This window comes from Pithys albifrons, chromosome 8 (assembly GCF_047495875.1).
Source record: "Pithys albifrons albifrons isolate INPA30051 chromosome 8, PitAlb_v1, whole genome shotgun sequence".
In the NCBI taxonomy this organism is placed as follows: domain Eukaryota; kingdom Metazoa; phylum Chordata; class Aves; order Passeriformes; family Thamnophilidae; genus Pithys; species Pithys albifrons.
Window position 1 is genome coordinate 27158797 of NC_092465.1, and position 14134 is coordinate 27172930.

General features: G+C 42.3%; 1 protein-coding gene across 1 annotated transcript; it reads left to right on the forward strand.

Annotated features, from left to right (window-relative positions):
- Positions 1-27: 27 nt before the first annotated feature.
- On the forward strand, positions 28-13861 carry FAM237A (family with sequence similarity 237 member A). The gene is made up of 4 exons (XM_071562796.1): positions 28-147; positions 320-370; positions 9371-9786; positions 13632-13861. Exons 3-4 carry the CDS (start codon positions 9414-9416, stop codon positions 13778-13780), a joined length of 522 nt encoding a protein of 173 aa, XP_071418897.1. The 5' UTR covers positions 28-147; positions 320-370; positions 9371-9413; the 3' UTR covers positions 13781-13861.
- The last annotated feature ends 273 nt before the right edge of the window (positions 13862-14134 follow it).

Here is a 14134-nt window from a genome sequence, read left to right on the forward strand (position 1 = left end):
CTGTGTGAGATCTCACAGTGAGGTCCTGTGTGTGAGGGGACATTGCACAGAGGCTTTCCAGGGTGTGTGGAACGGCACCAGGGCGTGCTGCGCCTCTCCAGCCCCAGCTGCTGCCTTCAGGGAGCTGAATGACACCTGCATGCTTTTGTAAGTTGAGGGAAGCCTTTTGCAGCTCAAAAATCTGAATTACATAATGACAAGATGTCTATAATGAGGCCTTCAAAGTATTTTTTAAATAATTACATCCTAATAACCAGATAATGTGGTCATCATTTCAATGGATTACTGAATGAATCTTGTCTTCCTTTTTTTCCCCCAGACTAACTCCAGTGCAGCCAGTCTGGGAAAACTAAAGGCATGCATGTCACAGGTACCAAATAACAACTGTTTTGCTTTCTCCAGCTCCAGACAGAGAAACAAAATGCACTTTTGTCTTAATATCTCCCAAGGTTATGTATTGAAAGCATGTTTCTAATTTAGAACTATAGACTGAGGGAACACTCCTTAATGGATCCACTAACATCCACTTTTATTTCCTGTCATTTGAACTTTTTGACTTTTCTATAAACTCAATATAAACATGCAATGTTCTGGCTATAATTAGAAGTAATTCCTTAAAATAAGTCTTTTGCAGCATATGGATAGAAAAACAATATATAGAGATAGATGCATACCAACTTTTGATTGTCAAGAAAAAATTCTTAGAATTATTTTTGAAAACTTTCACAATTACAGCAAAAACCACTGAAGGAGTGATCTTGCTGGGGCACTTCCTATCAAGAACAAAACCAATGCAACAACAGGCCCTGTTTTATAAACCCAAAAAATCCTCTTCTGCTCTGAATGCACTTATTATAGAGTCCTACCCATGAGAGCTGAAAAGTTAATTTAAAATGAAACATCCCTCAGTAATACCACACAGACTGGTTAAGTGCTCTTGGAAAGCTTAAAAAAAATTAAGGAAACAGGAATTGTAGTAATAATGATGCTCAAAATGGTACTATTGAAAGAAAAGGTCACGAAACCATTATCTTAAAGCTGCACATATTATAAATCCAGTGATTTATTGTTCAGAACTCAGCAAGCACATTTTTGTAGGTTTGTTGAATAAGTTATTTAGTGGGAGTGTGTAACACAAAAGGACATGTGACCCTTAGATAAGTGCAAGGACTTCACATCAGACAAGCAATGACATCCACTTACTGTGTTATTACTGAACAACCACTGACTGCTGTGGGTAGCATAATTCTGAATGCTCTAATTTGTAGAAAACCCATAATCAAGTGTCCGTTAATTTGTTCTTGTTTAAATTTTCTTTTAAAATATCTTGATTTTGTCATAAGTCACCAGACACCCCTCATCTTTACCACTAATCATGTAACAAGCCAAGCTTTAGTGTGGCACTTTCTGAGCCAGGGTAAGAATTTCCCCATCAAAGCTGGTAACTCAAAGCATGAAGGAACTAAATGCTTTTTACCTGCTCTTGCATGCAGGATGCAGCTGTGCCCAGCATCCATCGTACAGCCCTGGAGGGAACAGGTCAATGCTCTCAGCACTGACCCAACCAGTGCCTCAGTCCCCCCAACAGAACCCCAACACAGGCTGGGTTTAGTCTGTAGCACTGACCCAGGATTTGGTCCTCTTCAGGATACACAGTGTTATGTGACACTGACCTGTGCAAAGGCAGAAACTGGAACAAATCTCCTGGTCCAAGTCCAGTTCTAAGACAGATTATATGTATGTGTGTGGGTATATATATATATCTCATACATTCACAGACTTCCTCAGCATCAGACCAACTAGTAAAGTCTTTGAATTTTCGGTAGAGACTGTGTTTGCATCTGCACTGCACCAAGAAGTTTAGAGTTTATGAAAACTGTGTTTTAAGTGGTGTCCAAGTCATGAGCATGACACACCCCTTACCTTACACACTGGTGACACACTGTGGTTTGTAACATCTGTTTTGCCTCTTCTGCAGAAAGGGGGTGTCCCCACACAAACACACACTGCTGCTCTGCAGTCTAACCCAGGCAGTGTCCAGCAAATAATGGCACAAGCAAACAGTACTTTTGACAGGTTTTCTGTCTACAACTGAGATGGCAACGACTTCATTCTCAAGAATGAAATGTGTCTAAATACCTCAAACCTAGTGCTATTTGTACAAGCTTTAAGAGAAATGGTAACCAAGACAGTTGTGCTAAACTTGCTTGCACATAAATTGCAGGAAGCACTGGGCTAACAACTGACAGCTCCCAGTTCCCCCTTTGAAAGTATTTTGTGCATATTGGAAACAAAAATCAATATCCTTATGCATGTTGCCCTCACAGTTTAGATCCAAGATGTAGATTTAACTTAAAGTAGAATAAGCACTGAGCTTATTAATTCAGGATAGTTTTCCATGGATTAGGGTCTTTGGACTGTTGAGGTTTTAAACATCATTTATGTACCTGCTCTTCAGAGGGGATTTTTCAACACACACATGACTTAGAATACTGTGGATTCACAGCACAGTGAAACACTTTTAATCAGTACATAAAAGCTTTACTGTTCCAAGAAAGGAGTATTTAGCATTTCAGAAATCTGAACAGATTTACCCCTACTGTCTAATCCAGGTTACAGGGCACCTGGATGCCTTGTGGAGCTGCAGAACAACCAAACAATTCACAGTACTTGTAACAGCAGAGGCATTTTCTCAGAGAAATAACTGCCTCTTCCCCTCCCAACAGCACCAACTGATTTTCCTGGGGCCCTGCAGCTTTTACTCAGCTCAGTGTCCAAGGACCCTTGCACAAAGATTATGAAAGTTGTGCTGGATGGCACCTTGTGCTGTCAAGCTGAAGGAAGTGCCCAGACCATATTGGCATAACATCCCCCTGCTTTTCCCTGCTCAGTGTGCCAAGCTGTGTGGCAGCAGCACAGTGGACACAAAGCTCCACCTCTCAATAGCACTTAAGTTTGGCAAAGCCTGACTTTCAGCCTTAGTGTAGTCACACAAAGTGTGCTCCGCTCATCTCTTCAGCTTAATGTAAACGGAGACGTTTATCTCCCTAACAAGGACTGCTTCCCCAACATGATTTACAACAGTCTGGTTTGCTCCAAGACACACCAATATCTACATAATTAGGGAATGGCTGTACAGCTTTTGCTGGAGCAGTGCTCGTGGCCTCCTTCAACAGTCTCAATCAGGGCTTTCAAAGAGAAGGCTCAAGTTACTTTTAAAATACCAGGACTAAAGTCTAAACCTCCATACTCCATTCATATATTTATGTTGGCATTTAACATATTCTGACCATCCATTTCCGCCACAGACCTTTTCCCTTGCCAACATGCCCTGCTCTAAGGGTGGCACAACAATGAACTCAAATGGATGCAAAATGCACAAACAAACCCATTTACTTTGGAGTCGGTCATTTCACCCCTATTTCCTTTCAGGCATATCTGAACTCTGTTGCAATTGCAAGATTTGCTCCACTATGAAGTTATTCTTACAGATATTGTTAACAATGGGTAACAATAACATAGTTTACAGACAATGCATGCTTGACTAGGATTTCTGTGCAATGAGAAAACAGTTCCAAGAAATGAGAACTATTATAGTACCCTCCAGTACTCACTGAAAGGCTTCAGGAAATTAAAGATTTTAAGCTCTTTGTGCAATGAGAAGGTCCTGAAACTCAAGACTGAAAATTGCCTCATTTGCAGAAAGAAAGAAGCAATTCCCTTACCCAGCAGGATGTGTCCATGTGCTGCTGGATCAGAGTTCTGGACAGGCAGGTAAAAGATTAAGATCCCATTATATTTTTGTCTGGTCATTGTTCACTTCAAACTTAAGATCTCTAGGACAGGAGCTGTCTTACTCAAAGATGACCTTTAGCACCAAGCCCAGGGAGCTCTGGTTTTAGGCAGACCTGGTTGGCTGGTAAGTTGGAGGCAACCTCCATAGACAGGTGTTCCAAAAAATCCCCAAAATCACCAAACTTTGTGAAATATTCAGCTTTTTAGCTGTGCCTAATTAATAATAGGAGAGAACCTAATTAAATCAAAGTACAATCTTTCTAGAAGCCTCAGTATAAGATAAACTTGCTACATAAAATTTTCACTCTAGTATCGCCTTTGTAGCATCCCCTTTGAGAATATGTTTCAAAGAGTACATTTGTGAAATAAAAAGGGAGTTTCAAAGGCTGAGTGGTCTGAGTTATTAAAAAATAATAAAAAATGAAGAGGTTTGGGTGTTCTTTTTAATTAAAAACCCCAACAATACTCTATATGCCTCTACCACACTGTTCCCTACTGAAAACATACAGTTTTAGTCTCATCTAAGTATAGTAAATGACAGAGTTTGTACTACTCTTATATAAAACACTAACTGCATCAATATTTTATTTTATATTTTTCTGATAGGAATAGAATTCTTTCTGTAGTATTGCATGATCTGAAACTTCTGTCTCATCCATGAATTAAAGAATCAACTTTTCTTAATAAAAATATCCTTCTACAAATGAGTCTGGATATGACCTACAGCCCATCTGAATTAACTTTATATGATATGCAGACCCACTGAAGATGTGAACACTGGCTGCCAGGGGAATAAATCATGCACTGCAATGAAAGAATGATGATTGATAGCTTAAAAAGGGCACAGAAAGCTTTACTGAGTACAAGGAACTGAATGAGATGACCAATCCCTCTATGTTTCTTCTCCACTAGGAGGTTGAGAGGATCAATCTAATTATCAAAAACCTCTTTCCCAGAAATAGAATGTGAGTGTTCCGGTTCAGTGGGAACAGAGTGTAGAAGGCTCAGGAAGTATTTGTGGAGCCCAGTATTTTATCTGTAGCAGCATTTCCCTTGAGAAGTAACTCTCATTTCTGTGAGAGCCCCTGGTTCAGCACCCTTGAGTCTACCCAGGCTGAGTGGAATGAAGCCAATGTTGTTCTTGATGCAAAACCAGATAAAGTGCCCCTCAGAAGGGACTCAATTAAATAAACTTGCTTCTTATCAATGAAACCACAAATGCTGTAGGTTGACAGAAACGTATCAACTCAGAAGAAATATTTTACCTTTTCCTATCCAGTTGCAGCATTTTGCTCTTCCCTTAACAGCATGGGGTAGAGTTCTTAGAACAACACACCACAGACCCAGAATCATCAAGAAAAACCACTGCTGTGGCATCTTAGTCCTGCTCTGGGCTGGCCTCCTGCACCCATGCCATCCATAAACAAGTTTTACCCAACACTGGGCTTGGAGCCCGTGTTCTTCTAGCTGTATGTTTTGTATGCCAGGGGGTGGCAGGCACAGTGAACACTTGTAGAGTTGCACTCAGGCTTTCCTCTCTGTGCTGCATGTACCAAGAGACAGCCCTTTCACTGCCCAACTACCTTAGCCCATTTCTCCAATACAGACTGAGGTTTTTCAGCAGTTACCAAGAGGTGACAATGGAGAGGGGGTCCAGTCAAGAACCTCACAGAGAGAAAATGCAACAATATCAAGACCACATTATTTTTCTTGCAAGGGAAAATGTAGCCAGGTCTACGTCTGTAGACAAGCATGCAGCCCTCCAAGATTGCTCTTCTTCAGGTAAAACTGTAAATTGAGCTGCAGTGAGCAGTTCAGCCTCACTACTGCAATTAATGCCTTTACTGGCTTTCTTCTGTGACTCTGCTCTTCTCTGGGTCTCTACTTCAACTCCGGGGAGAGCTGGACCTGCTGCCGTACGGCCTGAGCCCTACCCAGCAAACAGCTCGGGTTGTGCCTCACCGGCTCCTGTCGTCCAGCAGACAAGCACGTAAAGCAACACACTTGAGGGCAGGACGACGAACTCCAAGGTGGGAACTTGCTTCCTACTTTTCCCCTCCTGCCTCCCTCGATGCAGCACTAGTAGGAGAGGGGGCAAGGGGAGGGCTGAGGATTTGCCAAGTCTGTCACTCCTCCAGCCTCCCGGGCAAGAGGCAGCTCAGCTCCCAGGCTGTGCCCAGGTCCACCAGGACAGAACAGGCAGGGCAGAGAGGCAGAGCATGCCTGCAGCAGGGGCAGCTCCGCACACGGGAGGAGGGAGCTGCGGCTGCCCCGGAGCAGCGGCGCGGCCCCGGGGGTGGGGGCTGCTCCCGAGCCCTGACGTAGAAACTAAGCGGGGCTGCCCGCGGGGCTTCTTAAGGAGCGCGGCGCCGGCGGCGGGCGCGGAGAGCCCTGCCCTGACCGGACCGCCCCGCTCGCCGGAGCGCCCAGGTAAGGGCTGAGGGCGGTGCTGCAGCGGAGCGGAGCGGGACAGGATAGGATGGGATGGGACGGGACGGGACGGGACCGGACAGGGTTGGGAACGGCGTTGGAGCAGTAGCAGCGCCCGATCCCGGCGGGACCCGCCCCTGCTGCGCCGGACCGGCCGCGGCAGCTCCGAGGTCGAGGAACGATTCATAACTGAGAGCTCCAATCAAACGGGGGTAACGAATTAGCTAACTTTTCAAATTATTATTGTACGGCATTGGTCATGGCGGGGAGTGGAACGGGAGACAAAACTGCAAGAAGGGGGGATGAGGGGAAAAAGTCAGAGGTGGAAGGTGTAAGGAGCACACACACAAACTTCAATCTATGGACAGAAAGACCTAAAGATTGGAGGGTGTGGGGAATTACATGAAACATTCACCACATTCACCACAGGTAAGAGATTAAGGCAATCTGGCATTTCCTGAGCATCCCTTCAGCGCTCAGCTACCTAAAAAATAAAACCCTCAACCTTGTGGAAGACATTGTGTACAATGCTGCCTGAGTTTGACCAGGCTGTAAGGATTAGCAGCCTTAGCTATTGGCCTTGACTAATGTCACCCTTCAGGGGCACCCACCCTCACACTGATGCCCTACCAGCTCCCTGTCCAGGGCTGTCTCTTTGTTCTGACAAATCCAGAACCCTTGTCTTACTCAGTGTTTTAACTTAGAAAGTTTCTGACAGGTGATGGGGTGCAGAAAGTGCAAAGCAACTAGTTCAATAGTTAACCTGTACAAACCAAATGGGCTCTGTCCAAGTCACAGAACCATCCTTTTAAGGATATTTAAGGTTATTATCATTATTTAGTGTTATTGCTCCTTTGTCTGAACTATTAGGTATTGGGGCTCCCCCCACCCCTGCTGTCCCACATCTATCTCCCCACCACCATGGTCATATTTGAGATTGCTAAGTTGCTTTGAAAACTAGAAGCTTGGTAAACAAAGTTAATTTTGTGCCTTGAAAAAGTCTCAGTAAACAGATAGGTATGTGCACACTGCCCAGTGTATGTGCACAGGTGTCTGCTGCCCAGTGGAAGGGCTCTGATGCACAAAGAATGAAGTAGTGACTCACAGGATGTCCTTTGGTTTGCTTCTGAGAAAGCCATCAAAACCTGCCCTGTGCAGCAGGGTACAGAAGAATGATGCTTCTGGACATCTTACAAGCAGCATGAGGACAGCCCCATTACTACCATCTTAAGTTGCATCCCACCAGGTAGAGTGGGAAGAGCAAGCTGGCCCTTTTTCATTAAATGTGAGGTTCAGAGCCAAGGCTGTCAAGCCAGTTCTTCTCATGAGATCCCAACTCAGATTAAAAAGTGACTGCAAGCAGTTGGAGAGTAAAGTCTGAATACCTCAAAAACATTCCCAGAACTTGACCAGGTGACCAGACAGGGCTAGGTAAAAATACCACTGTCAGGCTGAAGTCTATGAAGAGCCTTTTAGCTCTACAATGCAGCATGTTCCACAAAGCAGGTTACTCTTCCCTAGTCTTCCACAAAGGCTTGTGCCTGGGATACCTTTCATAGACAATTCCTCTGCACATCCATACCCTGCCTTTGACATTCTTCTTCACACAGCAAAGGAACATTTCTTTCACTCTTCACAATCATACATGGGAGAGACTTGATACACAAAAAGCCAGTTAATTATCAAGTTAAGCTCATTAAGGCAGGTAGTTTCCCCCCTGCTAACAATCAAAACGAAAACATAAAAGTATGAATACTCAGATGATCAGCATATACATGAACCAGAATTGTTTGTCCTAAATGCTGATCTTCGATGTTGCTAATTTCCACAAATGGGAAGTTCTCTATATGCCATAAACTACACTAAAATCAACTCCCAAACCTGTTACAATCTTAGAAATTCTAGAAGCATGCTTGAAAACACAACATGAAAGCATATACTAGAAATGAAAACTGATGGAGAGAAGTGGACCTTTCTGTCCACAAAAGATTGTCATTCTCAGAATTTCTCTCAACTATTAGAGATATTACTTATCAAATTTCACAGTTTTAACAGACAATTGTTAGTGATCTGCAATAAACATCTGTACTTTTATGTGTGTGTGTATATATATACACACACAAATATGTCAGCACAGGAAAGACATGGGCCTGTTAGAGTGAGTCCAGAGAAGGGCCACAAAAATGATCAGAGCTGAAACTGCACTCCTGTGAGGAAAGGGTGGGAAAGTTGCGTTTGTTCAGCCTGGAAAAGAGCAGACTCCAGGGAAACCTTATTGCATCCTTCCAGTACTTAAAGGCGGCCTATAAGAATGATGGGGATGGACTTCTTAGCAGACCCTGTTGCAATATGACAAGGGGTGATGGTTTTAAAGTGAAGGAGGGTCAATTTAGATCAAAGAAGAAATCTACAGTGAGGGTGGTGGGAGATGTTCCACCCTGGAAACATTCAAGGTCAGGTTGGAGAGGATAGGATATGGTTGAAGATGTCCCTGCCCATGGCAGAAGGGTTGGACAAGATAATCTTTAAAGGTCCCTTCCAACCCAGACTGTTCTATGATTCTATGTGTGTGTATAATTCCTCTCCCTACACCCTCTTTTCAGAAGTGTTCTGCATTTTAGCAGGCAAAACACTGCTTGTCAATGGGTGAATTTGCAATCTTCATTAATTAGAACCATTTAAATGCATTTTGAACAGAGGTTTTCCACCTGCTGTCCAGTGATCCTTGTGATCTGAAGACTATTCTAAAGGGCTCATGAAATTTTCAGAAAAGGAAGATTACCACCTAAAGGGAAAAGGAATGAACTTTTACTGAAAAGGAATGAACTTTTACTGAAAAAGTTTAGAGATCTGTAAATCAAGAAAGAGAAAAAACTTTCAATATGAAGAAGCTCCAAACAAGACAGTTCATCATACAGATTTGAGGATGATTATGAGTAACAAATTTTTACACATGCTTCTGTTGCACAGAGTATTGCAACTCCTCTAGCATTTATATTCAGACATGCAAAAAAGCATACATAAATCTTTAAGGAGCAGAGAAACAATTCACATTTTAGTGCCTTCTATATAATGTAAAGTACCATGACTTTGTTCCTGCATCCAAGAGTGAGAAATTTTTCACCTTCTTTTGGTTTTATTTTAGTGACACAACTGACCTTGGGAGCAGAGGAAGAATCCACTGTGACATGAGACTCCACTGCTCTCTGCTAATCATGGCAGTGTTCTGCGTGACACCTTTCCTCTGCCACAGTCAAATTGATCCACTGGCTCTTGGGCAGGCAGACCCCCAGTGCTGGGAATCCTCCTCAGTTGTCCTATTGGAGATGAGGAAGCCTCACATTTCTGACTCTGTCAGTGGCTTTTGGGACTTCATGATCTTTCTGAAATCATCAGAGAACTTGAAACATGGGGCTTTGTTCTGGGACCTGGCTCAGCTCTTCTGGGATATCTATGTGGACTGTGTGCTCTCCAGAACCCATGGCCTCGGGAGAAGGCAGCTCACAGAAGCTGAGCAGAAGATTGCTACTCTACATTCTTGGTTCACAGGGAAAAACCAAGGTTACTACTCTAATACAAGTCTCACGGGCAATCACTAGAGTGTAGTGAAAAGGAAAAGAGATACAGGCTTATTGCGTTATTTGGTAATAGTACAGAAACAGAGGACAGTGCTGCACAAACTCCTCATCAAGTACAAAGCTGTGTTTATGTTCAATGTGATCTCAGTAAAAATTTGACCTCCAAACAACCTGAACTCTAGTAACAGCTTTTAAGTTTCAGTTGTTGGAGAAGGAGGGGCAGCAGAAAGTAAAACATTGGTGGATAGAGAAGGTAGCTTAGCAACTGAAAATACAAATACATTATTTCACACCAGCATTCTGACCATTATTGTGCCATGAACAGGCTAGTTCCAAATTCCCATTCTGAGAAGTGTGTCAGCCCAGGAATGCATTGCACTGGTGCTGGTGGGGAGCACGGCAGTCCTTCAGCAGAACAGTAAGGGTAGGTTTACTTGCCATCTAGCAGTCAAACACTAGTTATTTTCCTTTTCCATACTGGTAACTTTACACAAAGCACAATGGAAGCAGACCTAGGATTTAGATGTGTGTTTCTTTTGGACACAGTACAGCTTCAGGAAGCACACCCCTCCCTGGGACACCATATACTGCTATTCCTAAATGCCAGGTTCCCAGCCCCAGACTTTTTGAAGTGTTCCCATGTGCACATCACTTACCTCCCCCCATTACCAGAAGGGAGATACAGCACAGTTTTCCCTAAATCTCAGTCCCTTCCAAGGCTTCAGTTCTGATCCTGCTACCAAGAGATGCATCCTTCCCTTGAGAATATCCACTTTCAGATATGGACAGGTGCTATAATTTAATGGAGAGGTAGAAGTGCTGTTGCCATCACCAACAGTGTAGTGCATTGGGCCTACACTTGAATGGATTGAGAACCTTCTCTCCTCTTCCTAGGTCAGTAACTTAGTTATTAAGATGTTTGGGGAGACTGTCCATGGAATAATGAAGAACCTCTCTGGGCGATTACTTTTTAACATATCTCTAAAAAATGGATTTGAACTGGGGGTTCTTGCACCAAAGGAATACTATACCGCTGGACAGTCCAGCTCTTGCCCACAAACCCTAAATTTTTTTGAGTATTGAAAGCTAGGAAGGATTGAGAGGTCTTTACTTCTATTACCTGCAGACATCATAGCCATTAAGCTAGGATATAGGAATCGTGTTTGAATCAATCCTCTCAGACTGAAGAACTCACATACCCAGGATCATTTTCTAAACTATGAGCCAAACGACCACTACTTGCACTTTAAAAACAAGGAGTGTATCCTACCCTGCTCTGCAAAGAATCTGAACTACCACACAGCTGTGTCTGGATCATGACCAGTGTTGATTCTTCTGGTTTCCAATCAGTCTTAGACAAGTTGCTCAGTCCTTACCCAACTGATGCACTTTTGGGTGCAAACAGAATGCAACTTTAAAAACTGAGAGGGCCATCAGGCTAAAACACCAGATTAATTTTTGTTTTCTAGATTGCAGCTTTGAATATCACTGTTTAAACTTCCACTTAGCCTTTTATTTACATCTGGCTGTTCATATCCCATATCACACCATTCTTCCTAAACAAGGAGCTTTTCTTCCACTCAAGATTAAGCGTAGCAGTTTGATGTACTTGGAAGAATCAAATTATGGGTTTTGTGATTAATATTGACTTTTGCTTACACCTATACAGAGAGATTTTAAGCACTAGTAAGTATTCACACTGTAAGAAAAACAAGGATTCCTCCCTTTCCCTGTCTTGTGAATTATAATCAGCTAATCTGATTTCTCTGTACAACTATTAACATCAGTCTGTAGCAGGTAGCTTATAGCAGTGACAGCATAAATTTATTTTTGGAGGATCTGTCTAACTTCTCATCCAAGTCTCCCAGTTTCTTAACAAGGCAGTTGTTTTAATCATTGTAACCCTTGATCCCTACTGTGTTATGTCATCAGTGAAAGAAGAAATCAACTGGTAATAACTGCAGATAGAAATCACATTCTAGCAAGTGATAAGGAACAGAATTACGCTCCTTATGTGTAAATAGATGTTTTCTTAGCCCCATGAGCAGCACTAACAGCACTTAAATTCCCTTGTGTACGTCACATCTGCATGGGTGGGTATGAATAGCTTTCAACAGGTTTGTTCTAGAAATTGAAAACCAGAGTAAGGTCATTTGCAACTATTGATAACAACTTCATTACTCCATACCAAAGTTTTTCATCTTATTCCTCTTAAGAAGTCACAATTTCAATATTTTTTGTTGGTTTTGGGGTTTTTTTGAAAGTGCAAACAGGATCAAAAATCAGGAGCAATCTATAAGCTGCATTCACTGTAGTTCCTTAAACATATCACTGAATTGGAAAAGCAAGACAGAGGTCTGGACTTGGCACAGAAATAATGATATTAAGGTGTTATTAGTAGCATTACATTTCAGAACTAATGCATAAATCCCATAAAATCATTGGGAAAATTGAGTATCAGGAACTGAAATTTTCTAAGAATAAAAAAGGAAAGCAAAAAAACCCTGGCAAAGTCCTTGGTAAAAGCTTCTCAGTAGCACTGAATAAAACTACTTTATCACCTCTTAGAAGCACTTCCACAGTTACTCATACTTGGTCTTCCTGAGAAACAAGTCTCTTTGAGTGTGCACCAAGACAGTGGTAGAAGTAGCTCAGTTTCAGACAGTTTCAGACGCTGTTTTCTGAGCCAGTCTAGTCCTGCCAGGCTCCTGATTGGAGTCACTAACAGGCATGAAGATACTCTTAAACTACACAATCCACAAAAGAGACAACAAAATCAGAACAGCTGTATTTGAGGAATCTGACAAACTGCCTCAATTCACCTAAAATCCTGCTTAACCGAGCAGCATTTCAACTTCCCTAGATATTCTGCAGAAAAGAATTAGACAGCTTTAAACTGATTCAAGTAGGGAGAGCCTTTCACAGTTACCTGGCCAAGGTATCTCCAGTAACTCATCTCTTTCCCCTTACAAAATCCAAACACTATGAAAAAGCAGGTTTCATAAAGGCATTTCCAACACTATAATTATATGGTATTTATAACAACTCTCTGTGAACCAAAATAAGACTCTAGAACCACAAGGTTCCATAGCTTTTGTACTCACAGCAAATCTTCCCAAGGAGCAGCTACACAAGATCCTCCTCAAAAGCCAGGTAGCACATCCCCTACAGAAACAGGATGCCCCTCCTTTCCTTGCCCAGCAGTCCCTCTGCCACTCAGTGGCCACAGCTGTGCCCACCCCTCTCACAGCTGCAGCTAATTGAGCTCAGATTAGCCCTTGCACTTGGCCCAAAACAGACATAATTTGCTGTCCCAGCCTTGCAGGGTAGTGGGGTAAAGGCTACTGTACATTTGAAGTCTGGTGAATAAGCAGAAATTGTGTTAACCAGTTACTTTTTCAGAAGAAAAATACATCTAAAAGAAAGGAAATCAATCTGCTGCCTTTTAGAGATCATTGCAAAGAAAATGCCCATAGTTCCTCAAGCAAATAGCAAATGTGCTACTGAACAGCATCACATGCACTGTGCAGGGAGGTTGATAACAAGCTGGTAAATCAGTGGGATTATGAGCAGACTTAAGTGCTAATTACAAGTAGAAGAGTTTTATACAAAGACCGAAGGAAAAGGTCCATACTGGGGGAAGATATCAAAGAGACCTGACACTGAAAGGCAACTCTTGCAAATGGGTGATATGACTGTCACCAAAGCAAGAGGGCTGGGGACAATGCTTATGAAATGGGGACCAGCAGCAGCGGAAAACTGAGTATTCAGCTGCTTTTTGCTGTTTGAAAATGATTTACTTATCTGCATTTTCATGTCACTTTTCAGGGATGTTTTCTCATATTCAGAGGTCATCAGTTCTGAAGAAGAAAGACTCATTTGAAGATTTAATAAGCATCCATGCACATAAGAGTAGATCTGTGTTACTTGGAAGAATCATCGGAGAGCCAGGAGAAAAGGGGAAATCACGCATTTAGTCCAAGATCTTGATTTGTAGACGTTTTTTAACTACCTCTCCTTATTTTTTGCATTTTAATCCTCGTTGATGTAAACGTACATGGTGGAAAAAGACCTGTAAGCAAGAGCACAGTATCTCTGATTAACTTGGATTTAATTCTTTTTTAAATTACCTGTTAATTTAGTCTCCTTAATAAACTGCATGATTTATAAGCAGTTACCTACTTTAACCTGTGTGTATGTCAGGCTTTTTGCAATACATGTGACCCACCAACATGTGGCACCATTTTGGGTGCCAAAACATGAAATAAGTGATCCTTCAATAAAACATAGACAAAGCAGAGAAGGAAGTTGTCAAAAAACCCTCTCCTGGC

What these genes read in the sequence shown, in the direction of transcription:
- FAM237A (XM_071562796.1), top strand. Translation starts at nt 9,414, where the DNA reads ATGAGACTCCACTGCTCTCTGCTAATCATGGCAGTGTTCTGCGTGACA. An exon ending in GTTCACAGGGAAAAACCAAG is followed by an intron (nt 9,787 to 13,631) that starts GTTACTACTCTA and finishes GTCACTTTTCAG; the next exon opens with GGATGTTTTCTCATATTCAG.